Source organism: Halichoerus grypus, chromosome 4, assembly GCF_964656455.1.
Source record: "Halichoerus grypus chromosome 4, mHalGry1.hap1.1, whole genome shotgun sequence".
Classification (NCBI taxonomy): domain Eukaryota; kingdom Metazoa; phylum Chordata; class Mammalia; order Carnivora; family Phocidae; genus Halichoerus; species Halichoerus grypus.
Genome location: NC_135715.1, coordinates 44,785,924 through 44,812,179, shown reverse-complemented (window position 1 = coordinate 44,812,179; position 26,256 = coordinate 44,785,924). Strand labels below are relative to the sequence as shown.

At 37.5% G+C, this 26,256-nt stretch overlaps 1 protein-coding gene across 2 annotated transcripts in view; it reads right to left on the bottom strand.

The window, feature by feature from the left end:
- DIAPH3 (diaphanous related formin 3) overlaps window positions 1-26,256 on the bottom strand; it is a 484,732-nt gene that overhangs the window by 419,401 nt on the left and 39,075 nt on the right. For both annotated transcript variants that reach the window (XM_078070282.1, XM_078070281.1), the window contains one exon: window positions 20,290-20,457. In XM_078070282.1, coding sequence (XP_077926408.1) covers window positions 20,290-20,457 — 168 coding nt within the window. The remainder of the gene's footprint in view (window positions 1-20,289; window positions 20,458-26,256) is intronic.

Here is a 26,256-nt window from a genome sequence, read left to right as displayed (position 1 = left end):
ACTCAAGGTGTGATCCTGGATTGGATCCTAGAAGAGAAAAAGCATGAGTTAGAAAAACTGGCAAAACCTCAGTAATTTAGTATTGTACCATTGTTAATGTCTCAGTTTTAATAAATGCATTCAAGTTACAGAAGATGTTGACATTTGAGGAAGTTGGGTGAAGGGTATCCAAGAATGGTCAGTGCTCTTTTCGCAACCCTTCTATAAATCTAAGATTGTTTCAAAATCAAATTTTTGTAAGACTAAATTGAAATATTCATAAAATTTTTGCCATAAAAATTAGTTAATGAAAAAGGAACATTCCTCATTCTTAGAAATTTTTTTAATTTATTTAATTTTGTGCATTTGTTGTGTATTTGGCTACATAAATACAGACTTGACAGAGGGGAAGGAAGTAAAGAAACCACTATCAAAACAAATCCGAGGCTACTAAGAGAGTTAAGACCCAGGTATCAGAATTCCATTCCAAATCTAAAGGTCAGGCAACCTTTGGAATTCTCTCCAAACCAAATCCAAGTTGCTCACATTTCTTCCCATTTTCATCCCAAACCTGCTCTATAAACCATCCTCATTCTTCCCACAATTCTTCCTACATATTTTCACAAAGATTTAGTATTCCTGTCATCTTAAATAACAGTTAAGTTCTTGGGCCAGGCACGGTGCTAAACATTTATAAGCACTTTCATTAATCATCACTAATAACCCACTAGAGGTATGTACTAGTCTCTTTTCATTGAGGAGAAAACGGAGGCTTAGGGAAATTTTCAGTTGACCATAGTTCTATGGCTGAAATTTGAACTCTGTTCTATCTTAACTCTTCATTCTTATTCCCATAGTACTTATCTCCATCATCTAAAATCCCATTATCCTTTGGGGCTAATACTATGAGACTTACCACTTACATCACCAGCACCTTGTGTTGACTCCTCTCCCATCCCATGCCTTGCCATCCAGTCTTTAGCCTCCCCACCACCACCAGCAGTCTTTACTTCCCCTTTTCTCAACCACAGCCTTCATGACCACACCTAGACCTTTTCATCATCTAAAAACTGTTCCACCTCAAGTATCATCATAATCCCCACAACCCTATTCTGACCTCCATTATCTCTTTTCACTTGTCCTATTCCCAGACCACCATGGTCTTGACCTCAATAAAACTTCCAGTTTCTTGATCCCCACCATTTTCTCCCAAAGCAGGTTAATTCCATGATCCATCACTTCCTACATTTATAGAAAAGCCAATTAGTTTTTCCTTCACACAGTCCCTAAGGTACTTATTTCAAACTTGCCCTTCCCTAAGAACTATGAAACTACCACTTTTACCTATCATTTTCAGTAAGCAAATTACAAGTTCCTCTGTGAAAAGAAAGCTTTCAATTTCCCATTTCCTGTATTACCGATTTATTTGCACACTAATCTTTCTGTATCAATTCTTGCATTCATCCAGAGCTAATTCCATTCATTTATGCTCTGGATCCTCGTTCTTCTCACCTCCTGAAAGGGCACTGCGTATCAATTGTCCTTTTTCAATCCTGTCTCACTAAATTGTTCTCAGTTGGTTGGGTCTCAATATATAAACATGTTAATCCTTAATGGATTAAAATTAAAAGGAAAAAGAACCTCCCTCAACCCTAGCTCTCCTTTATATATGGCTTCCTTCATTCTCCTTCATGGGTAACTTTTAAAAGACCTTTTTTTGTACACTCACTGCCATTTTCACAGTGCAGAGACCACAGTGGATTTCCTTTCAGGTGTTTGTGAAATAAGACCTAACAAAAGTTCCCAAGCAGAATTTGCTAACTCTATTCTGGGACAAACCATGAGATGAAGGTAACTTTCTGAAGGATGAAGCTGGAGCTAGAGAGAATACTCACATCCCTAGCTGAGAACAGTGAAGGAAACAAGGTCCAGCCCCAGAGACAAATTCTTCGGGCAGTAGTACTGATGCAGGTCAATACGGCCAAGCTGAAATCCAGGACACTTTCAGGAAGCACGAGCAGAACCACCCACAAGCTCCGTGACCTGGAACAAGGGTGGCATCTGGGGGAGGAGTGAACAGAGCAGAGATCCTCCAGGCCTCCCTCAAACTGCATCCGCTTCTGTGATGCACTGTGTCCACCCAGAGGAATGAGGGATACACCTTTTTCTAAATTGCACGCGGACACCCTAGGTGTCAATAGCAGCCCTGATCTGGAAACCAGGTCCAAGGAACATAGTAAGTCAGCAGCTTTTAAGCTACTGCAAAGGATTCTGCCTGTGTGCTGGATGGGGTCATTAGTTCCCACCAACAAGCAAGTCACACACCTTGACTCCATCCCAGACTGATAAAATACTGGTAAAAATAAATATATTCTACATTTTCTTGGCAAAACTGAAGGGGGGGGGCAGATACAATCTTAATACTCCTGCACATACATGCCACTAGTTAGAGCACTAAGGAGCAATCAAGCAAAGAACGGCAAACAGAATGGACATGTTTTCCACCAAGTTACAAACATTAGTCTCACTATTTTCATTCACGGATATGGATTTTACAAGACAGCATGCTCATTAAATTTACATACATCAAGTTGAGTGGGATAGTTAACACCATGGAGAGTCAGATTAAATTTAAAATGATTGACTATTTGGAGATTTAAGCGCATCTGTACAGACAGCAAGCTGAAGATGGTCAGGTGTGAGGTAATTCACCCAGAGAGGAAAAACTCTCCAGACAGGCAGAGGCAGGCCGGTTAGAAAATTTATGTGGAAAGACAGGATGGTCCTAGATCCAAACATCCAAGTGGATCAAGAAGCATAGTATCAGAAGGGAAAAACTGGAAGCACAGCAATATCAAAACCAAACATTAAGCCCTACGTCAAAAGTAATCCTCTCATTTCAATAGCGTATTAAGGCTTCTGTTTCACGGGTTAAAAACCAAGAGAATTGTTCTTGGAAACAGTCTCTGTTGTGCTCACATTTTTATCACTACAGCAGCAAATCGGTTAAGCATTTTAAGAGGTCCACAAGATCCCCTAATTAGTTCTCCTGAGACTTCAGAGCCCACCAAACTATAAACACAATTTTACCCGTATTTCCTCTAAAAGTGTTCCGTTCTTAACCACATTGGAATTCATCTTCCATACCACGTGTCAAAAGGTCTTGCTAATGTTTATCCCTACACTAAGGCAGTGTTTACCACCATGAATGGTTTAGTGCCAAATAAAGTGAAAGATTTCATGATCTCATTCCAGATCATTACATACGTTCAAAGAGTGCCCACTAACTGAATCTATCTAGTTCTGCAATTTTTCATTCTTAAGTCAGGTTTACATAAAATTAGAAAAAATTAGAAAATTAGGAAACCTTTAAGAGATAAATATGCCCTGGAAAAAAGAACTCAGAATTAACTTTATTACTACTTTATATTTAACATGTCCATAAATATGCTAAAGCTACAGAATAGCTGATCTCTTAATCATTTTTTACTATGTTCTTATATATACACCTTTATAGTAACTTTTTTATTTATCAGTGTGATTATAGAGAAGATATATATGGTTCTGCCAACAGTGAGGTTGGATTTTCACTGTTCTATCCATAGTATCTTTACTCAGTCCCCATTAAAATTAATAGGGATCCAGACAGCTAGCTCATTAACAGGACAGAAGCCAAAAAACAGCATTCATCCAGAGACTGACAAAGAACTCACATAAAATGTTTGACCAAATACTCTAACTGGAGCTTACACAAAGTGTAAAGTATCTCAATTTGAAACCAAATTTCAATTTGTCCTAAAGCCAGTATCAAAGAACAAAGGAAAAAAGAAACTCAAGCATCACTTTTCTTCCATATAAGTTTTAGCTGAATAGACAAGAAATGAAATTAATATGCAGGGAGCTGCACAACTATTTTGAAATATTATCTTACTGGAACTGTTCAAGCATATACTTAAGCACCTATAATCACAAACAATCGTTAAGTGATCTTTTAGGTAAAAACACAGCTAGTGATAAAAGTTTTTATTTGCTTTTCACCTTTTCTAAACAAATAGCCATTTCTTCGTCAATTACATGAAGGATAGTCATTGGACTGAACATACAAAAGGCAACTTTTCTAGAGATGAAAGAAGACTGAGAAAAAGCCCTCACAGCTGGGAAAGAACAGACTTGCACACTTCCTAATTGGTGAAAGAGTATGCCTAAACTTTAACATTTATTCTTAAAATTCCTCTAACCATTTTATTAGTTCAACGAACTCCCACCAGGCAAAGTCCAATGCTCCTAAATCATTTATTTTCTCATTTATCTGTCTCTAAAGAGAAACAACTAGGCATTGACATTATCCCCCCCACCCCAACAAACACAACCCATGAATCAACTTGACAATTGCCTTACACTTCTATACTCTTTTTCCTCCTCCTCCTCTTCCTATTTGGATTATTCGAATTGCTTTTAAACCACCTTTCCCTAAATTTTTCAATTTCTACCTAAAGGAAAGGGAAAAGGTGACAATTAATAGATCAAAACAAACCATTCCCACACAATCACTCTCATTTTATCTGACCAACCCTAAATATACTTTTTAAGTTTTTAACAAATAAACACTCATGATATAGAAAAGCAGATTTGTAAAGAATGCTAATACTTGAAATTAACTAACTGCTACATTATAGCAGTCAATAAGCAGAATTAACACAAAAGAGTCTTTGGTTTCTCTTTTCATTTCCACTCCTATGTAAAGAGATCACCTACACATTCAAAACAACAGGCATTCATTTAGCCGACTAAAAAAATAGCCATGCATACATCCTTAAAACCAAGGATTAAGGAGAAAAAAAAAATGATAGGGAAAGAAAAAGGAAAAACTGTCCTTCACAGGTACCCAAAGAGTGGGAACATGGAATAAAGTTAGCAAGATGAGGCGCCTGGGTGGCTCAGTCGGTTAAGAGACTGAGTCTTGGTTTTGGTTCGGGTCATGATCTCAGGGTCGTGAGATCCAGCCCCACATGGAGCTCCCTGCTCACCAGAGTCGGCCTGAGATTCTGTCTTCCATCTGCCCCTCCCCGCCACCCCCACACATGCGTGCTCTCACTGCTGCCGCCCTCCCCCTGGGCGTGTGCGTGCTCTCTCAAGTCTTTAAAAATGTAAAAAGTTAGCAAGATGAACCCTCCTCCCACCAATTACAGTACGTATCAAAACATATGTACATGGTCATATTCGATTTTATAAGTTCACCTGAGCTCTTTTTTCTTCCTCTGGACTTTATGCTTCAAATACATCTGAATTGATTATAAAAAGACATCTCAATATTTAACTCTAGGTGTACTAATTTTTATCATTTGATTGCTTAAACATAGTGTTTACCAAGGCAGAAAAAAAAAGATCAGCTCACTTGACAATACATGCAATATGTACTGTAAAGGCACTATGGAGACAAAGATGAGTAAAGTTGAATATCCACAGTCCACTAAAATACACTTCTCAGAAAAAATTCTCATATCAAAGTTCTCATTAAAGAAGTTCTTATAGTTCTAATGAATCAACAAGTAAAACAAATATCAGAGTCACTCATTTAATCAGTAATGGAGAATACATGCAGTTAAAAAAAAAAAAAATTAGCAGGATCAAGAATCTACCCTATTGGAAGGCCAGTCTAGTGAGGAACTAGCCATAACTCAAGTAACTAAAATGTAAAATGAAAAAGTCCTTCACTAAATACTTTAGGGAGAGAAAAATAGAACATATTAACTCTTAACTAGGGTTTTTAGAAAAAGTTTTATGGAACAGATTGTGTTTCATCTTCATTTTGGAGGCAGAAGAGGACTTTTTTTTTTTTTTTTTTAAGAGGGTGGAGCACTTATTTGGGGGCAGAAGAGGACTTAAGCTGGAGTACATAGAACTAAGAGCAGCTTCTCAATTCCCCTAATTCAGAGTTTATTATGTTTGGAGTGAAATCTCAGATTTGAAAAATATTCACCACTTTCAAGAAGACAGTTTTAACTTTTATTGTACAATTCTACTCTGTACAATGAAAAAGAAAAGAAGAAACGTAAGTTTTTCACAGATACTCTGATAGGACCCCCCCCCCCAAAAAAACCAAACATGAAGGAATCTACATATAAAAATGAGAATCCGGTAACACTACCAGATAGCAAAATTCATGAACAAAAATTGACAATATTCTCAGTAAAAAACAAAACAAAAAAAAATTTAAAGATGGTTACATATTAGAAATAAAGAATAAACCTAATAGATGTGCAATGCCCCTAGGGAGAAAAACCATAAATTTCTACTGTTTTAGGAACCAAAAAATCTAGAGATAACATACACAATAGTCACAGATGGGAAAAATTATCACAAAAGTATCCATTTTGCCTAAATCAATAAATTCACTGCAATTCCAATCAAGATCCCAACAGGGTTTATAATAGAACTTGATTCTAAAATTAATACAAAAACACAAAGGCTCAAGAATAGTCAAGATGATTTTGAATAGAGGGAGGGTCTTAGATAATAAGGCTTATTATACAGCTATAGTAATTAAGACAATGGATGTAAATGAGAGCTAGACAAATAGACTAATGGACAGAATCAAACCTCCAAAATAAACCCACATATGTTCAGGAACTTGATGTTTACCAGTGGAGGTATGATAAATGAAGGATAACAATGACTATTAAATCAATGCTGCCAGAAAAAACAGTTAATCCATGTAGGAAAAAAAAACTGCATCCATATTTTACAGAAATAAAGATATAGAATCCTGAAATACAGAACAGATTTATGATGTCAGGATCGAGAAGGATTTTTTAAATATACAAAAAGCCAAGACCATAAAGAGATGGATAAATTGGACCACATGGAATTTTTTAGTTCTGTACTTTAATCCATCTACCCCTAAAGTAAAAAGACAAGACCCAGACTGGGACAAGATGCTTTACAGCTAGCAGACAGACATGAGCATTAGTCCAAATAGTGACAAATTCTACAAATCAATATTAAAAAAAAAAAAAAAACCTCCCAGTAACAAAACAGGCAAAAGATATGAACAAATTTATGAAGGAATAAACCAAAAGGCCAATAAATGTGTGAGATGTTCAAACTTATGATCATTAAAAAATGAATTAAAGGAGGAGGTAACCTGTTTACAATTAACAGACTTAAAATTACAAAGTTTTATGGTACTAATGCAAACTCAGGGACATTGTACAAATTAACCAAGTGGAATCTTCAAAAATTTCCAACTTATAGAATACAAGGAAAGACTGAAGACTATTCCCAAATGAAGGAGATTTAAAAAACCAGACAGCTGAATGAAACACATAATTCAAAATTAAACTCTTTTCCTACAAAGACCATTTTTGGTACTACAGATAAAACCTGAACAGGGTCTGAGGATTAGTTGATAGAAACTGATCACTGTTAACTTTCTGATTTGGGTGGTTGTATTGTGGTTATGTAGGAGGATGTCCTTATTTGAAGGGACTAATACTAAAGAGTTAGGAGATTAGGGAACATGAAGTCAGCGACCTACCATCAAATGGTTAAGAGAAAAATTTCTGTACATTGGTCATTATTATGCAGAAAAAGTTTAACATAGGAATGAAACCATCAGATTCAGGGTATTGTTCACCTTTGGGAATTAAGGAAGAAGAATGGAATTATGAGCATACAAGGCACTTCAATGATATCTGTGGTGGTGTTTGTTATGTTCTATTTTTTGTATACTTGAAATATCCTATTTAAAAAAGCATCTTTCAACATTACACAATGAAAATAGTTTCAAAAGTCAAATTGTAAATGCCTTTACTATTATCTAGGTTTCCCCACACTAAAAGCTGATATATGTATTAAACAGGTCATCTAAGCTCTTAATACCAGTAGACACCTAAAGCACATACTTAAGAGATAATGATAGCATTTTATAAATTGCGCTTTCCCATATTAGATAAAGCTAACATCTTCCCAAGAGAAGATTAGGGCATCACTATTCATACTTATGTACTCTGTGCAATTTAGGAACCATTTTTCTTCCATACTTACAAATGATGACAGGAAGTCCAGACTTTAAAAACTTTGTCAGAATAATTTTATCATTGGCACTCATTTAATGCCTGTTAATGATCACATCTAAATAGGTGACCTTTCTTGCATAGCTTTCATTCTTTCAGAGAGAAGTGAGAAATCAAAACAAACAGGAAGGGATGAATGCATGAAATCTCTCCTCCTATTCATTATTTTAATGTTTTTGTGTAACTGGGAAAACTGGCCATTAAAGCTAATTTCCATCCAAACAGAATTGCAGGTAAAAAGAATTGTGGTATCTTAGAAATCTTAAAGGTTAGGACCATGCATTTAACAGGAAATTGTTTAATATAAACCGGTTGGATGATGCTGCATGAATTTAATCTAGTGGGGAAGACCTATCGAAATAACAAAGGATAAGTTCTACAAGGGATTTACCTACAAGCAGCTGTGAGAAGCAGGTTTAATGAGTGCTAGGTCTGATAGAACATAGGAAAGTGTCAAAGAAAAGTCATGTTTGGGCCAGGATTTAAAGTGTGAATAAGAGTTCTCCAGCAGAGGCATGGAAGGGTGGATGGAAGGCCAGTGCAATAGCCCAGGGAAGAGGTAATGAAACCTTCAACAGAGAAGAAATAAAATCAGGACCTATTACCAACAGAAATGAATGGATGTGACCAATGACTGAGGGGGATCAAGAAGGATTCCCAGATCTCAGTGTGGGCTTCTGAGAGAGAATTAAGAAAGGAGCAGTTTTGTGAGGAATTTTTTGTTTCGTTTAAAAGAATATGACCGAAAGGGGAGGTCAACAAGATGGCAACATAGGTCATTTCCAAATTCAATACCCTCCACAAAGGCCATTAACTATCCATAGGCAAGATAGCACTGTGAAAATCCCAGAAACCAGGAATAAAGCTGAAGCATGCCCCTGATTGAAGAGATGGTAAGGACAGTATTAAAATCAAGTAAACAGGACACATAAAGGAAACAAGTTCCAGTAACTGATCCTAAAAAAAATAAAAGTCTATCAGCTGACAAAAAATTACAAATAATCTTCTTTGAAGAGTTTTAAAACAATATAGATAACTAAATGAAATTAGAAGATAGTATGAGCAAAATGAGTTCAAAAAAACAAACCGTCAAAAAAAAAAAGTCAAGGTATTCAAATATAAGTCATGTAAAATCATCTGGTCAAAGGAGCAAAACGAAAATAAAAAAAATGTCTATGGGACACCAACAAGAGAAACTAAATATCCATTGTAGAAATTTCCAGAGGAAAAAAAAGGTACAGAAAGTCTAAAGTGATAAAGGCTGAAAACTCCCTAACTTGGGGTGAGAAATAGACATCCAGATTCAAAACGTCCAAGGGCTTCCAAATAGGTTGAACCCAAAAAGGGCTACACTGAGACACATTATAATTAAATGCCAGAAGTCGCACACAAAGAGAATTTTGAAAGCATAAAGAGAAAAAGGGACTAGTCACAAATGATAGCCCCCTAAGACTATTAGCAGATTACCCAACAGACACTTTACAGGCCAAATGAGTGAAACATTCAAAGTGCTGAAAGAAAAAAGTCAACAATACTATATCCAGCAAAGGTATCCTTCAGAAATAAAGGAGAGATACGACTTTCCCAAAACAAAAGAGTTCATCACCAGTAACCTGCCTTACAAGAAATGCTAAAAGACATTCTCAAGGGAAATAAAAGGACACTGATCACCACAAAATAGAGGAAAATATAAAACTCAATTAAAAAAAGTTAAATTCTGATTTTGTAAGTCACTTATAATGCTAGTTTTAAAAAGCTAATAAACCTATGAATTATAACTACAATGTGTTATTGATACACAATACTAAAAGAAATGTCAACTGTAACATTCACAACCTAAAAGAAATAGTATAAAGTTTTTGTGCTATTGAAATTGTCAGCATAAAGCAGGGTGTTTTTGTTTTTTTTTAAGATTTTACTTAACAGAGATAGAAAGCACAAGTAGGCAGAGCAGCAGGCAGAGGGAGAGGGAGAAGCAGGCTCTCTGCTGAGCAGGAAGCCCGATGTGGGATTCGATCCCAGGACCCAGGGATCATGACCTGAGCCTAAAGCAGCCACTTAACTGACTGAGCCACCCAGGCGCCCCTAAAGCAGGATATTTTAACTCTAAGATATTTAATATAAGCCTCGTGGTAACCATAAGGGAAAATCTTTTGTATAGTACTACAAGGTTATAAGGTATTCATAACATGCTGCCACAAAAAGTCACTCACAAAAGACCACCACAATGAAAGAACAAAAGGATCTAAAAGAAAACTATTACAATGGCAATAGTAAGTCCATCTCAATAAACATAAATGGATAAAATTCTCCCAAAAGACACAAAATGGCTGAATGAATCTTAAAAAGATCCAATGATATGCTGCCTACAAGAGAATCACTTTAGCTATAAGGGCATACATAGGCTGAGAGTAAAGGAATGGAAAAATATATTCCAAACAAATGGTAATCAAAAGAAATCACTTTTGGGGCACCTGTGTGGCTCAGTCACTTAAGCATCTGCCTTCAGCTCAGGTCATAGGTCCCAGGGTCCTGGGATCAAGCCCCACATCGAAGCTCCCTATTCAGCAGGGAGTCTGCTTCTCCCTCTCCCAACTCACGCATGTGCACGATCTCTTGCTCTCAAATTTAAAAAAAAAAAAAAATCAGTTTTATCCGGAAAAAATAGACTTTAGCTAAAAATGCTCACAAAAGATGATTATGTAATGACAAAGGAGTCAATTCATCAAGAAGCTAAAAACAATTCTAAATATTTATGTACCCAACATCTGAGAACCTAATTATATCCAGTAGATATTACAGAACTAAGGAGAAATTAACCACAATACAATAGTTGGACAATATAATACCCCACACTATCATCCAGACAGAATTTGTCAGGAAAGAGCAAATTTGAATACTATAGAATAGATATATACAAAGTCTACCATCCATGAGTAGCAAAATACTAATTCTTCTCAAGTACACATGGAACATTTTCAGGATTTAGCATATGTTAGGCCACAAAACAAGCCTCAAAATTCAACAAGATAATCTTATCAAGTATCCTTTCTGATCATAATGGTGAGACACTAGAAAACAGTAACAAGAGGAAAGCTGGAAAATTCGAATATGTGGAAATTTAACAATACCATCTTGCACAATCAATGGGACAAAGAAGAAATGAAAAAGGAAAAAATACCCGAAGACAAATGAAAACAAAACCACAACATACAGATACCAGTAAGATACAGCAAAAGCAGCACTATGAGCCAAGTTTACAGCAACAAATGCCTACATTAAACAAGAAATATCCCAGATTAGGGCACCTGGGTGGCTCAGTCATTGAGCAGCCGACTCTTGGTTGGGCTCAGGTCATGATCTCAGAGCATCCAGCTCTGTACTCAGCAGGGAGTCAGCTTGAGGATTCTCTCTCTTCCCCTCTGTCCCTCCCACCACTCACACGTGTGTGTGAATGTGTGCACTTTCTCTCTCCCCCACCCCAAAATAAATAAATCCTTAAAAGAAATATCCCAAATTAACAAGCTGGCTTTATAGCTCAAGGAACTGGAGAAAGAATAAACTAAGCCCAAAGTTAAAGAAATAATAAAGATTAGAACAGAAATATAATAGAAAATATTTTTAAAAATGGGGGGGAATCATGAAACTAAGAGGCAGATTTGGAAAGAAAAAAAAAAAAAATGATCACCTCTTAGGTAAAGAGAGAACACTCAGAATCTGAAATCAAAGAGGACACATTACAAATGCTACCACTGATGACAGAGGGTCACAAGAGACTACTCTGAACTCTCTCTCTCTCTATATATATATACACATATATATACACACACCAACAAATTGGACAACCTAGAAGAAATGGATAAATTCCTAGAAACACACAACTTAGAGACCAAATCATGAAAAATCTGAACACACCAATAGAGCACTGAAGTTTAATCAGTAATCAAAAATTGCCCAAAGCCAAGACCAGATGGTTTCACTGGGTAACCAAACATTTAAAGAAGAATTAACATCAATTTTCCTCAAACTCTTAAAGACTGAAGAGGAGGGAACACGACCGAACTCTTTACCAAGCCATCATTACCCTGATGCCAAAGCCAGACAAGACACTACAAGAATACCATAGGCCAGGGGCGCCTGGGTGGCTCAGTCGTTAAGCGTCTGCCTTCGGCTCAGATCATGATCCCAGGGTCCTGGGATAGAGTCCCGCATCGGGCTCCCTGCTCTGCGGGAAGCCTGCTTCTCTCTCTCCCACTCCCCCTGCTTGTGTTCCCTCTCTCGCTGTGTCTCTCTGTCAAATAAATAAATAAAATCTAAAAAAAAGCATTTAAAAAAAAAAAAATACCATAGGCCATTATCACCAATGAATTTAGATGCAAAAACTCTCAACAAAATACTAGCAAACTAAATTAAACAGTACATTAAAAGGATCATGTGCCACGAATAAGTGGGATTCATCTGACAAAATTCAACATCCATTTGTGATAAAAAACTCAGTGAACTGGTAATAGAATGAGCATACCTCAACATAATAAAGGCCATATGACAAGCCTACAGTTCACCAGTACTGAATTGGTTATAGATTGAAAGCTTTTCCTCCAAGATCATGAACAAGACAAGGGTGCCTACTCTCACCACTCCCATGCAACTTAGTACTTTAAGTCGTAGCCAGAGCAAAAGCAATAAAAGGCATCTAGATTGAAAAGGAAGAAGTAATACTGTCAACTATTTATAGAGGATATTATATATAGAAAACCCTGAAGGCTCCACCAAAAAACTGTGAGAATAGATAAATTCAGTAAAGTGGCAGGATATAAAATCAACACATAAAAATCAGTTGCATTTCTATATACTAACAATGAAATGTCTGAAAAAGAAATTAAACAATCTCATTTACAATAGGATGAAAGTCAATAAAACAGGAATAAATTTAGGGAGGTAAAAGACCTGTACACTGAAAAATATAATGCAATGATGAAAAATATGAGGACACAAATAAATGGAAAAATATTCTATGCTCATAGGTAACAATTCCTATTGTTAAAATAACCCTCCTACCTAAAGGCATCTATAAAATCAATGCAGTCCCTTTCAAGATTCTAACCACGTTTTTACAGAAACAGAAAAATAGTCCTACACTGTTTGTATGGAACCACAGAATACCATGAATAACCAAAGCAATCTTGAAAAATAAAGCTGGAGGCATCATGCTCCCTGATTTTGAACTATATTACAAAGTTACAGTAATCAAATTATTATACTGGCATAAAACAGATATATAGATCAATGGAAAAGAATCAAGAGCCCAGAAAGAAACACATACATATATGGTCAATGTTTAACAAGAAAGGCAAGAATACTCAATGGGAAAGATGTTCTCTTCAATAAATACTGTTGGGAAAACTGGACAATCACAGGCAAAAAAGAAACCTGCAACCGGACCCCTACCTTACACCACTCAAAAATTAACTCAAAATGGATTAAAGAGTTAAATTTAAGACCTAAAACTATAGAACTCCAAGAAAATATAGGGGAAATGCTCATGGACATCGTTTTGGGCAATGCTTTTTGGATAGGACAAAAAAAAGCACAACCAATAAAAACAAACAAGTAGGCTTTCATCAAATTTGCACAGCAAAAAAAAAACCAACAAAATGAAAAGGCAACCTACAGACTGGGATGAAATATTTACAAACCACACATCTGACAAAAGGTTAATATACAAAATACGTAAGGAACTACTACAACTCAAAGCAGAGAAAGAAATATTAAAAAGTGAGAACAGAATAAACCTCTATTCCAAAGAGGATAAAGTAGTGGCCAAGAGTTTCATGAAAAGGCACTCAACATCACTAATCATCAGGGAAATCCAAATCAAAAACCACAAGGGATATCACTTCATACCTGCTAATATGGCAGTTATCAAAAGGGTATCAAGTGTTAGCAAGAAAGGAAAAGAGGGAACCCTTGTGCACTGTTAGTGGGAATGTAAATTGTTACAGTCACTGTGGAAAATAGTATGGAAATTCCTCAAAAAAAAAAAAAAAATTAAAACCAGATCTCAGCAATCCCACTTCTGGGTATCTATCCAAAGGAAATGAAAACCACTCTCTGGAAGAGACACCTGTACCCCCCCATGTTCACAGTATTATTTATGATACTAAGAAATGGCAAAACCTAAGCATCTGTTCAGATAAATGGAAAAGAAACTAGTGTATATATATTCATAATAGAATATTACTCAGCCATAAGAAAGGGAATCTGCCATTTGCAACAGCATGAATGAACCCTGAGGGCATTATGTTAGGTGAAATAAGTCAAAGAAATACTACATAGAATTACTTATATGTGCAATCTAAAAATAACAAACTCCTAGAAACAGAAGATTAGTGGTACCAGGAGCTGGGAAATGGAGGAAATGGATGCAGGTGGTCAAGGAGTACAAATTTACAGTTCTAAGACAAGTAAATTCTCAGGATCTAATGTACAGCTTGGTCAATCTCATTCTGTATTACATGCTTGAAAATTGCTAAGAGTAAATCTTAAGTTTTTTTTTTTTTAATTTATTAAAGGGGTTGGGGGAGGGGCAGAAGGCAAGAAAACCTCAAGCCGACTCCCCACTGAGCGCAGAGCCCAACAGGGCTCGACCCCAGGACCCTGAGATCATGACCTGAGCCAAGAATCAAGAGTCAAGACTGAACCACCCAGGATCCCCTAAATCTTAAATCTTAAAAGTTCTGACCGTGGGATTGAGGGTAAGGAATGGTAACTACGTGAGGTGACGGATGCGTTAACTACCCTTACTGTGGTAAGCATTTAGAAATAGATACGCTCCAGTCACCATGTAGTACACCTGAAACTAATGTAACATTGTGTGTCAACTACACTTCAGTAAAGTATCTGTGCCATTACAAAACATTAAAATATATATATATATATATGTGCATTTATCAAATCACATTGTATACCTTAAGCTTACACAATGTTATAGGTCAATTTTTTCTAAATAAAAAGTTGGAAAAATATCAAAAGGATGAGATCAGTTTCTGGTTTGTTGAGGTTTAGCATCTTTTACAGAGCTTGATTATAGCTGCTTTTTGAAGACAGCTAAGCATCAGAATATTGGGGATATTCTAACATGAAAGGGCTCCCATCCCCCAAGAGAAATGTGTAAGGAACCAAAGTGGATAAAGGTAAGAGGACCAGAGGCAACACTCTGAGGAAATGAAAATCAGAACAGGAAACCTGGAAAGCAAACTGGGGTAAAAACTGGCCAGAGAAGAGGAAAATCAGAAGGCAAGGAGTGTCACGGTAACTAAAGGAAAGAGAAATGCAGACAAGAGGGGGTGGTCAGCAGTGTTACATATAAGATCTAATGATTAGAAAGCCACTTACAGTTAGGAGGGTAAACATCTGGAATAGCAAGAAAGAACCAAGTAGGTTATACTCCAAAGAGGACAGATGCTGAAGGGAATGAGATAAAGGACAGGAGCAAGGGGCAAAGGATACATTAGCTTCCCGTGGACAGGATGTGCATCCTAGGGAAGCAGCAGCCCTGGGCCATCTAAGAGGTCCTGCATCCAAAAGGTGACTCCAGCAAAGGAATGGGCTCATGGAAGGCCAGGGCAGAAGACCAAAGGAGACCTCACCAGTGACAAGGGAACTGTAGGGGAGACTGGGCAGCAGGGGGCACAAAAACGCCATAGGAGAAAAGAATCAGCATTTGTTAATCTCCTATACCTGTAAGAGGCAAAATGGTCCCCCAAAGACATCCATGCCCTAATCTCTGGTCCTATAAAGGAGTTACATTACATGTTAAAAGGGGACTTTGCGACATTATGTTGGGTTATCTGGGTGAGCATAATCTCATACATGAGCCCTTAAAAGCAGAGAACTTTCTATAGATCAGACAAGAGATGCCAGAGGAGGCGGCTTAGAGATTCGTAACAGGAGATGGATTTCATGTAACTGAGAGGTAGCGGCCCATACAAACGACAGGAAAGAGGCCTCTGGAGCTAAGGCAGCCCCCAAATCACAGCCAGGACCTCAGTCCTACAACAGCGAGGAACTAGATCCTGTCACCATGAACTTGGAAGAGGTTCTTCGCAAAATCATCCAGTAAGAGCCCAATCAGACACTGATTTTAGCCTTATGAAATCTGAGAAACCAGGTGAGCCAACCTGGACTTTGACTTGCAGAACTAGAAGACAGTACGTAGGCATTTAAAGCCACCAAATCCGTGGTAATTTGTTAGAGCAGCAATAAAAACTAACATCACCCCAGGACGCCAATGCCAGGTTATAAACACCGTAGGCCAGAAGCATACTCATTCCTCCTCTCCTCACCTCCCATCTAGTCCTAGAGGAGACAGACGCAATCTGGAGAGTAGAGCACAACCATGTGAGGTGAAGAAACAGAAGAGGCCAAGCTCAGTCCCCAACCACTGCCCCGACTAGAGCCTTGAAGGGGAGCCAGCCTGTAAGGGGGAAAGGGAGAGCTTTTTTTGGATCGAAATTGTTTTTATTATTTTTGCTGTTTAATCTCAAAGCCAAGAGAAAGCTTTGAGACCTGCCTGGGATTTCACCTAGGAGCAAGAAAATAAGTCAAGGGGGCTGATATAAAGAGGCAACAGCTACAATGATCAAGTCATTTTCAGCTTGTATCTACCATGCTCAACTCACTCAAAAACCAGTTAACATAGACCTACAGTGAGTCCAATAGTAAACACTGAAACTTGACTTCCAGAAATCAAAGTTGAGTATACAAGATGTTCTCTCAGCTATTTCACAAAGCTAGATCCACAGAGAAACCAACAGGGGCTTTCAGATAACAATTCCACTTTTACCAAAAGACAAATGGGAGAAAGAGCTTTCAGATAACAATTCCACTTTTACCAAAAGACAAATGGGAGAAAGAGCCCTTAAGTAGTGTAAGTATCCATCATTGCTTAAAAAAACAAAACCCAACCTCGACCCAAAAACCCACTGAAACTATTACCCAGAGACCAAGTAAAACCACCTCTAAAATAAAAGTGAAAGGATTACAAATATTCAAGTATTATACTCTACCTCTCATTATCAAGTCTGCACACTGAAGACTATTAAAAAAAGGTTCTGTAAAAAGTTTTTACATAGAAATTACTTCAATACCTTTGATAAAGTTAAATAAGGTTTTAAAAATTGCAATGTCAAAACTAAGAATTTAGATGGAAATTTTAAATGGTAGGAAACCCCTGTAGTTACAAATGCCAATACGTTAAGATTGCAGATTCAGTGTGGCTTCTTCCAAAGAACAGAAGTACGAGGGACGGGTGCCTAGGTGGCACAATCGGTTAAGCGACCAACTCTTGATTTCCCCCGAGGTCATGATCTCAGGGTCGCAGGATGGAGCCCCACATTGTGGGGCTCCGCACTCAGCAGGGAGTCTGCTCAAGATTCTCCCCCTCCATCCTCTGCCCCTCCCTTGCTCTCTCGCTCTCTCACTAAATAAAAGTTAAAAATTTTAAAAAGTGCTAGATAGGTAGGTACAAATAAAAAAAATAAACTCAACACTTCATCTAGCATTCTCTACAGACATAGGAACGGCTTTAAATTTGTCAAAAATGCAGTACCGTGTAAAGCCTGACAAATATCAATCATCTACATTTAGTGAAGGGAAAAGACCCTTCTCAGCTCCAGAACCATCAGTGGATTTTCCCCTAGAATTATTGTCATACAGTCAAGCAATCAGAAAGGGAAGAACAACCTAGTTCTTTTTTTTTTTTTTAAACAAGACCTTAGTTCTCACAAACTCACTTATTAGCAAATCAGGCAGCCCTGACCCATCAACAATTTCATTTTACTGCTGCTGAGTAAAATGAGTTTGATTGCAAACGATTTTCTGCCAACAGGGATACCTGTTTAAGATTTAACAAGCTATCAGGCCCAGTTATTAAATATGTATTGTGTAAACACTTCAAGGATGTCAATATCCTTCTGCCCTATACATAACTACAAACATTGATAGTCTTACCCTTCTCTGGGTAACTTACCTTTTTCAGAATAACTGAAAAATACCTCAAGTAATCATGGTCAGTACAGAATACCGTGAACTATATTCAGTACTCTAGGTAGTTGCACTTTTAACAGCTTGTGGTGCTAAGATGTGGCCTTGTAAACACGTAACATCAACAGCCTACTCACTTTTACTGAGATAGCACCAGCAGTTATGATCAGAAAGAAAAACTTAACGAAGTCGTCACCAAGGAATGAAAGAAAGTACCATTCTAGAATCTCCTAGGTAATTTATGTGAGTGGTTGACATATGGTACACGGAATGAGGAGGTAGCTAAGGGCACTTTATTATCTTGAGTCCTCCAAGGTGGTATTGAAAGAGAACTACCATTATACAAGCCTCATTAACAGAGGCAAAGAGGCCAGCAAAATATAACACAAAAACAAAAGTGCTCACTTTGGCGGCACTTATACTAAAATTGGGGGAAAAAAACAAACTTTTTTGTTCAAGGTTGAAATGATATCAACTCATGGAGATGAAAGAGTTAATAAAGAGTTATACATGTGTGGTTAATTAAAACCAAAATGAGCACTTCACCAAGAGCTGACATAATAGGTAATAATGTCCCAAGCCTAGGGTTCATGCAAAACAATACTAATGAAATGTATGCTCAGTGATGAAAAGTTAGGAATCACTGACACTAATTAATCCTATGGAGACACAAACTAGGCATTCTCTCTTTCTGGGGCCTTCTAAAGCTCCATGTGTAACACTGGACACAAATATTTGATGAAGAAAATAAGGCAGTATAACGGTAAATATTTTGTTGATTCCAGCGGAATAATGAAGAGGCCAGCTATTAACTTTCTCAAATTTCAAACACATTTTACACTCTAAATAAGTGAATGTCCCTAAAAACTAATAAGGCTGTCAAAACCAATAGACGAAATAAAATAGATAAAATAAGTCCTGAGTTGAAGTATTATACAACTCTTCAGAATGGCATACAAAATCCTCTCATAATCGGCCCCAAATTACCATTCTAGTCTAATTTTTCAAACCTCTCACATGTTCCCCCATGAGCTATTTGTACCTAGCTCTGTCTGGGCTCACTGTCATTTCCCCATCTTAAGAGAATGCCCTTTCCTTCTTATTCCAACCCTATAAGGCCACACCTGCCTCTAAGTCCATCTGCTCTATGAAATTTCCCTAAGCTACTATAATAACCTTTCAATTTTGGCTTCCCCTGAAGCTAACGAGGTATCTCAAATATTATTTTCTTCCTACTCTGAACTTATAAAGAACTTAACCATTAATGACCACCCTCTGGCATTTCTTACTCATTTTTTTCAAATGTTTGTTTTGACTCCTAGGAGATAAGCAACTTGAGGGTAAGAACTATACATGAACTATTTAGATGCAATTAGCATTCATTTTGTGATAAATGATTTTGAACATACTTAACATACTGGGTTGTTGGTGAAATTAGGTTAGCCATGAGCAGAGTCAGGATCACCATTTTTTTTAGAAGCAACGGAATGCGGCTTCTAACACTATGTGTCTCCACCAGAAAAGGCCCCAAAATGAGTAAGTTCTAGTCTCCTCAGATATAAATGTTCTAGGACTATATGAACCTGGTTATCCTAAGAAAGAAATCACACAAGAAAAAAGATGAACAAAAAAAAAAAATCAGCACACGTAACATACACAGCACCGTGATCATCATTCTAAAATGCAAACGAACCCCAACCAACAGACCACTTAGATAATCTTTAAGATTCAAAATGTATCATTTGAGGGGCGCCTGGGTGGCTCAGTCGTTAAGCATCTGCCTTCGGCTCAGGTCATGATCCCAGGGTCCTGGGATCGAGTTCCGCATCGGGCTTCCTGCTCAACGGGGAGCCTGCTTCTCCCTCTCCCACTCCCCCTGCTTGTGTTCCCACTCTGTCAAATAAAATCTTTTAATAAAAATTAAAAAATGTATCATTTGATACTTGAGAGGGTTTTTGTGTATTCTGTATATTAAACACAAACACACACACACACAAAACAAAAAACCAGTATGCCTATTTTCCTCTGGTTCTTATTTTTGTAATCCTAAAGCTCTGTACACCTAAAGTGCTATACTCAATGACATCAGAAATAACCCAATGGAACATGAGTCTTAAATGTTTGTTCCACTAACATGATTAGAAGCTAACGTTTTTACATAAACTATTTTATGAAAAATAATAATTCTTACCATCATCTTTTCGAAAAGTTCTAAGACTTCATTCTGTGACAGTGGCTTTGGAATGTCTTCCATCACCTCCGAAGAGCAATCATTGCTTGCAAACGCAGTCTTCAGGTTGGAAAGTGGAGGTCGCTCTTTCTTGCTCCCTGGAATTCTTATGCTGGCAAATTTGTCCAGCTACAAAGGTAAAGTAGCACACACATTAATATTTCCCCCAACATTTATCTGATTGCCAAAATAAAAAAACTCCACAGGATCGATCACATTATCACTGTGACTTCATCAGAAGGCATTCAGCACTAGAATCTTTAAGATTTTTTAAAACACAGAAGTTTTCCATAACCATCCTGTCTAAAGACAGAAGAGAAATTGAACAACTTCCAAAGATTCCTTCTAATCTTAAATTATAGAATTAAGATTCTAATGGCAGGTGACCTTTGCTTTACAGATTAGCCAACTAAGCAGTTTTACAAAGGTAACTGGGCTAATTTAGGGGTTGGCAATCAAACTAGTATTTAGTGTCCTAGCTCCCAGCCCCCTTGTCCAGTGCCCTTTTCATAGAATTCCTAAATCATATTTCATAGTATGCATGCACTAAGAGTTGAATTCTACTTATATCTCCAGAGCTTGTTGGTCTGATAAATACCACATTTCTCTTCATTCAGGCTGGTCTGCATTTGAATTTCATGAGCAGCTATAGAGCAGGATGGTTAAGCTTCGGGAAATAAAGCTGGGGTTTTTGCTATAATGGGATTTCTATTAAGTCAAATAGTTCACTGATATTTTAAAGTATATAGATATTAGTTTATAAAGCTAATTGTTTATTCATTGAAAATTGATTTCACAAATTCTATTCCTCACATAAAACCCAGACTCAAAGTTTCAAGTGGTAACAATCAAAAAAGGCAAAAAATGTCTTCGAGTAGTTAATAGAAGTGTACTCAAAAACCACAATGGTTCTGTGAATTGTTCGGCATAACTGTATCTTACGCTGTTTTTGCCATAACGTATATATTGACTTGTGCTACTCATGGCAACCACTAGCCATGTGGGGTTGCTTAAATTAAGAGTTCAGTTTCTTAGTTGCAATAGCCACATGCCAAGTCCTCAAGAGCCACATGTGGCTAGTGGCTCCCATACTGGTAAAAGCACATACAGAACAATTCTATCATCACAGCAAATTCTACTGGATAGAGCTAGTACAGTCCAGGAGAGAAATGGGATACAAAATACTGAATTTAAAGAGGACAAGAAGTCACAGTATTATTTCACTAAAGAAATAGAATTTAAGATACAAAGATAATGTTTATCCTTCAAAACAGAATTTTAAATTCACCGTGAATATACAGCCTAGGAAAAATGCTATGTACTACATTCACATGTGGTCCATCTAACTGGACCTAATCATGAAAGTACTAAGAACATGACAGCTTCCAGTAGGATTTAGTTAGGAGTCACAAAATACCACCACCACTCTCATCCTCATAACAGAAACAAGCCAGAAAACCTCCCAAGTTACAGTTGTTTTCAACCCATCAGGGGGATGAGGACATAAGGAAACCTGGAAGGACTACTGGGAAGTGGCAAGCTGCTTTGATCCCTGACAAACAGTTACAGACTAAGAAGTTAAACAAGGATAAAAAAAAATAACCAGCAAAATTTTTAACTACTGACAGCATGGGTTCTGGCAGGAGAGACTCAAATTCCAAGGAGCCCCAGTCCTGAAGCAAGTCTACACCCACCTACTGACACTTTCCCTCGGACCTTCACCAACTGCATGGGTTAATCCCCCAAAGGCTGGAGGGAGGGCAAGATGTCCTGAGGCATGAAGTGTCCCAGGTGGCCTCTCCCCATGCAAAGAGACTGCCCTCCCAAACACTCTGAATTAGGCAAAAAGACGGGAGAGAAGCCCTAAAGATACATTCTGGCCTGTTAGAGAATCAATGATGGCTGCCACTGAAGGCCGAGGTCAGATACCAGGTCGGCGAGATCTCCTGAAGAAACCGAGCCAGAAATGGAACTGAAAACACAAAGAACTCTACATTAACCATGGAAAGGGCATCAGAACTTTAAAGAAGAGTTATCCCAGTCTTGAAAACGAACAGTTCAGTCGTAAAGCCAAAAGCAGAATGCCAGAATCTCATTCGTGCTAAGCGATCCTGAAGGCCCAGAGGACACTAATCAAACTAAAGCAGCCCCTTTGCCAAGCCCAGCTCAACAAGACATCACACGGACTCAGTCCCCCATTCTAGCAGCCTGAAAAAAGGTACACTCTTTCGTAGAATTATTTCATTTCCACAGTATTCAAATAAAATGTCTACCATATAATCAAATACTGCTAGATTCACGAAGGACCTAGGAAGTGTCACCCAGAGTCAAAGAGAAGCAGACCTAGAGAAGGCCTGGATGATGGACTTACTGGTCAGATCATCTCAAAGGGTATTTAGAAAAATGCTGAAGAATATAATGAAGAGCAGACACAAAGTAGGACATGGGCAATTTTAGCAACAAAGTCATGGAAATTATTCTTAAAAACACATTAGAAATTTAAATTGTACCAACAAAGAATTCATTAGATGAGCTTCAGAGTAACCTGAACACTGCTGAAAAAAGAACTGGTGAACTTATACCCAGACCAACAAAAAGCACGCAAACTGAAACACCACGGAAAAAGGGAAAGAAAAAAGAACAGAGACACCAAGAGCTGTGATACAACATGAAGCACTGTAATACAAGTGTAATGGAGGACCAGAAAAATAAAATGGTACTGAAGACCTAGTTCAGGAGATAATGACTGAAATAACAGATTTTTTAGGAATCAATTCATGGCTACCAGCAGCACAGCCACCGAGGAAGAATACCAAGACAGACAAGCCCACACCTCGGCACCTCACAGTCAAGCTGCTAAAAATCCAAAGTAAACGGCAAACCATAAAAGCACACCCAGACATATGAAGACGCGATCTATACAAGATGAAAATGACACAAATAACTCATTTCTCCCCAGAAACTACAGCAAAAGACAGTGGAAGGGCATCTTTAAAGGACTAGAAGAAAACGACTGTCATCGTGGGATTCTATATCCAGTAAAAATATCTTTGGAAAATAGAAGCAGAATGAAACACTTTTAGACAGCCAAAACTTGAGAGAATCGGTCTCCATCAGACCTGTACTACAAAACATGCCAAAAGGAGTTTTTCGGCTGAAAAAAAAAATGATACCAGATAGAATCCCAGATCTATAAAACGAAGAACAGAGATGTTATTCTATCAGATGTTTATAATTTAAAAAAAGACTATATTCAACTCAAATTGAATATAATCAAGTGGGAGAGACAAGCATATAAAGAGGCAATTCCATATGGATATAAAAAACATAGCAAGAGGTACGGACAATGAATTACAGCAGCAGAGAAAAGAACATCCAACTCATCAACATAAATACTCCTTTACTTTAGAAATAACCCAGAAACATACAATTGTCTCCACATGATTAGAGGTCCCAAAGTGAGTGACCCTATGTACCTCAGTACCCCAATTCTTGATGCTTGTTTTAAAAAATGAGGAGACCAAAAATTTAAGAAATGGGACTGGTTCCTCCACCTGTCTTTTGAATCACTACTTCATTGCTGATCACTACTTCATTGCAAGATCAATTCCTGAGTGTTAAACCTATGCTGACTCCACACACCACACACACACACACGTAACTTAATATGTTAGACTCATAATGAAGTGAAATTAAGCAAATCATTAATGCAACATCAATATTATAAATGTAAACACGTCAATGAATGGGAATAGTAAGCGTAAGCAATTCACAAGCTAATTTGTGAATCTATAACCTAATGGTTCCATCAGTGATAGTTATCAAAAAATTTTAATTTTCGCCACAAACCAAAACTTTCTAAATAAGATCCTCTCAAAGTCATTGAGCCCCTTCTGTATTTTATGCACTGTGTTAAGAACTTGAAAGGTAGCATCAGGCTGAATGCATTTGTTTAATTTTTACAATAAGGAAACTGCCTGGCTAAATAATAAAGGACGAGCTCCAAAACACTTTTATATTTAACAATTTCATAGTATTTAACTTATACAACCGCATAAATGAAAAAAATTCCGTTATGTTTTTAGAAGTAGAACTGCATTTATATCAATAAACAGCATCATAATTGTACAATAACAATAAAATAGAATGAGCACACCTCCCCCATATGCTTAGCACCTAAACTCTGGGGGAAAGTCGGATTTTATTCAAGTGGAAAACAATTTCACACATTACCACTAGGATAGCTAAAGGCAAGGTAGGAAAAATTAGCACAAGAAGCCATAGGAGAAAAATACATACGATCCTCCTATGCTAGAACAGTAAATTCAATTTGTTGAATACCTCGGGCTTAGAGTAAAAGCATCCCCAGGTACGTGATGCTCTACTGAGTACTACAGGTAGATTCCTATAATCTGGGCACTAGTGACAAAGCTAGATGCAAAATGAACTTTACTATCAAATCATTTTAAACATTCTAAGGTTTTTTTTTGGGGGGGGGGTTGGGAAGGGGTTTGTTTTTGTTTCAAGGGAGGATGCTTGTGACTCCATGCAGAAATGGCGGGGGGGGGGGGGGTGAGAAACACTCCTAATTTATCTTTCATGGAATTACTCATACAATTTGCTTGAAGCAAGGTACAATGGAACCCAAGAGCAAAAGTTTTAAATGCTTCTGTCCATAAATACACAGCAGAAATCCCCGTTACGCGGACTAGAAGTTGGTTATTCTGCATTTGGCAATTTGGGAGGTTTCCCAATTTGTGCATTGCATAGCTACTTTTCATTTTACGTGAATTCTCTTAAAGTTGAGCTAGAAACACAACCCAAGAAGGTGAACCACACCAATGACTTGCCTTTGTTAAAGTATTGGTTAAACACACAGAAGACAGAGAAAATTCTATTTTAATGCTATTTGGAGGTGGTACACCACACTTAATTAATATGGCTTCAGCTGTGTCTGGGTGTACGGAGTTTTATAAATTAATATCACTTATCTTCATGGGAAGTTAAATGAGCACCCTACTGAGTATTATCTCACACTGATAATCAGTAATTACAGTTTAAATAAAATTAATTAAACCAAAAACAGGCTCTAAAAAACTATCTGGATTTTAAGCTGTAGTATAACACTGTAATAGTGACAAAGTTCTATTACAGTGTTTTAAATACTAACAGCAGTGATATTTTTTTTAATTTAAAACAAAAGGAAGATACTGTAATTATTAGCCATTTTAAATTTGAAAAGCCAGAGAAAGTATCCTAAAGGTACTTCCATAGAACCTCTAAGAGTACCTATTTTCATGCAATCCAAGAGAATTAAGCAAATAAAAGTTCATTGTAATTATAAGTTAATTCCATGTGAATGCATACCGGAAATCCAGAAAAAAATTACTTAAAATTATCTACCAATTTTCATGCAATCCTGTACTATATTTAAGAAGATGGGGTACTTGGGTGCCTCATTCAGTTGAGTGTCCGACTCAAGTCATGATGGGGTGGGGGGAGGGGGGCAGGAATAGGGGGCGGTAGTGGTGAGACTGAGCCCTGCATCCAGGCTCTGCATTCAGCAAGGAGTCTGCTTACTGCTCTCTTTCCCCTTTCCCTCTGCCCATCCCCCTGTTGTGCTCTCTAAAATTAAATTTTTAAAAAAATGAGAAAAAGGGGAAAAAAAAAAAAACACCTATAACTTCATTACTAAACAAGCAACTTGCTGATTAAAAAACTGGCTCCAGAGTCTCACTTCTGAATCCTGCCCAGCCACCTGCTTGCTGTGTCACCCTAACCAAGCTATTTAAATCTTCCATGATAATACCTATCACGACAAGTTGTTTCCTATTGGAAATGAAACTGCTGCTCACCTTTCAGCTTTGGGCTGAAAGGCCTGAAATGCCTTTGGTGACCACTATCACGTGGATCCCCATACTCCCCATT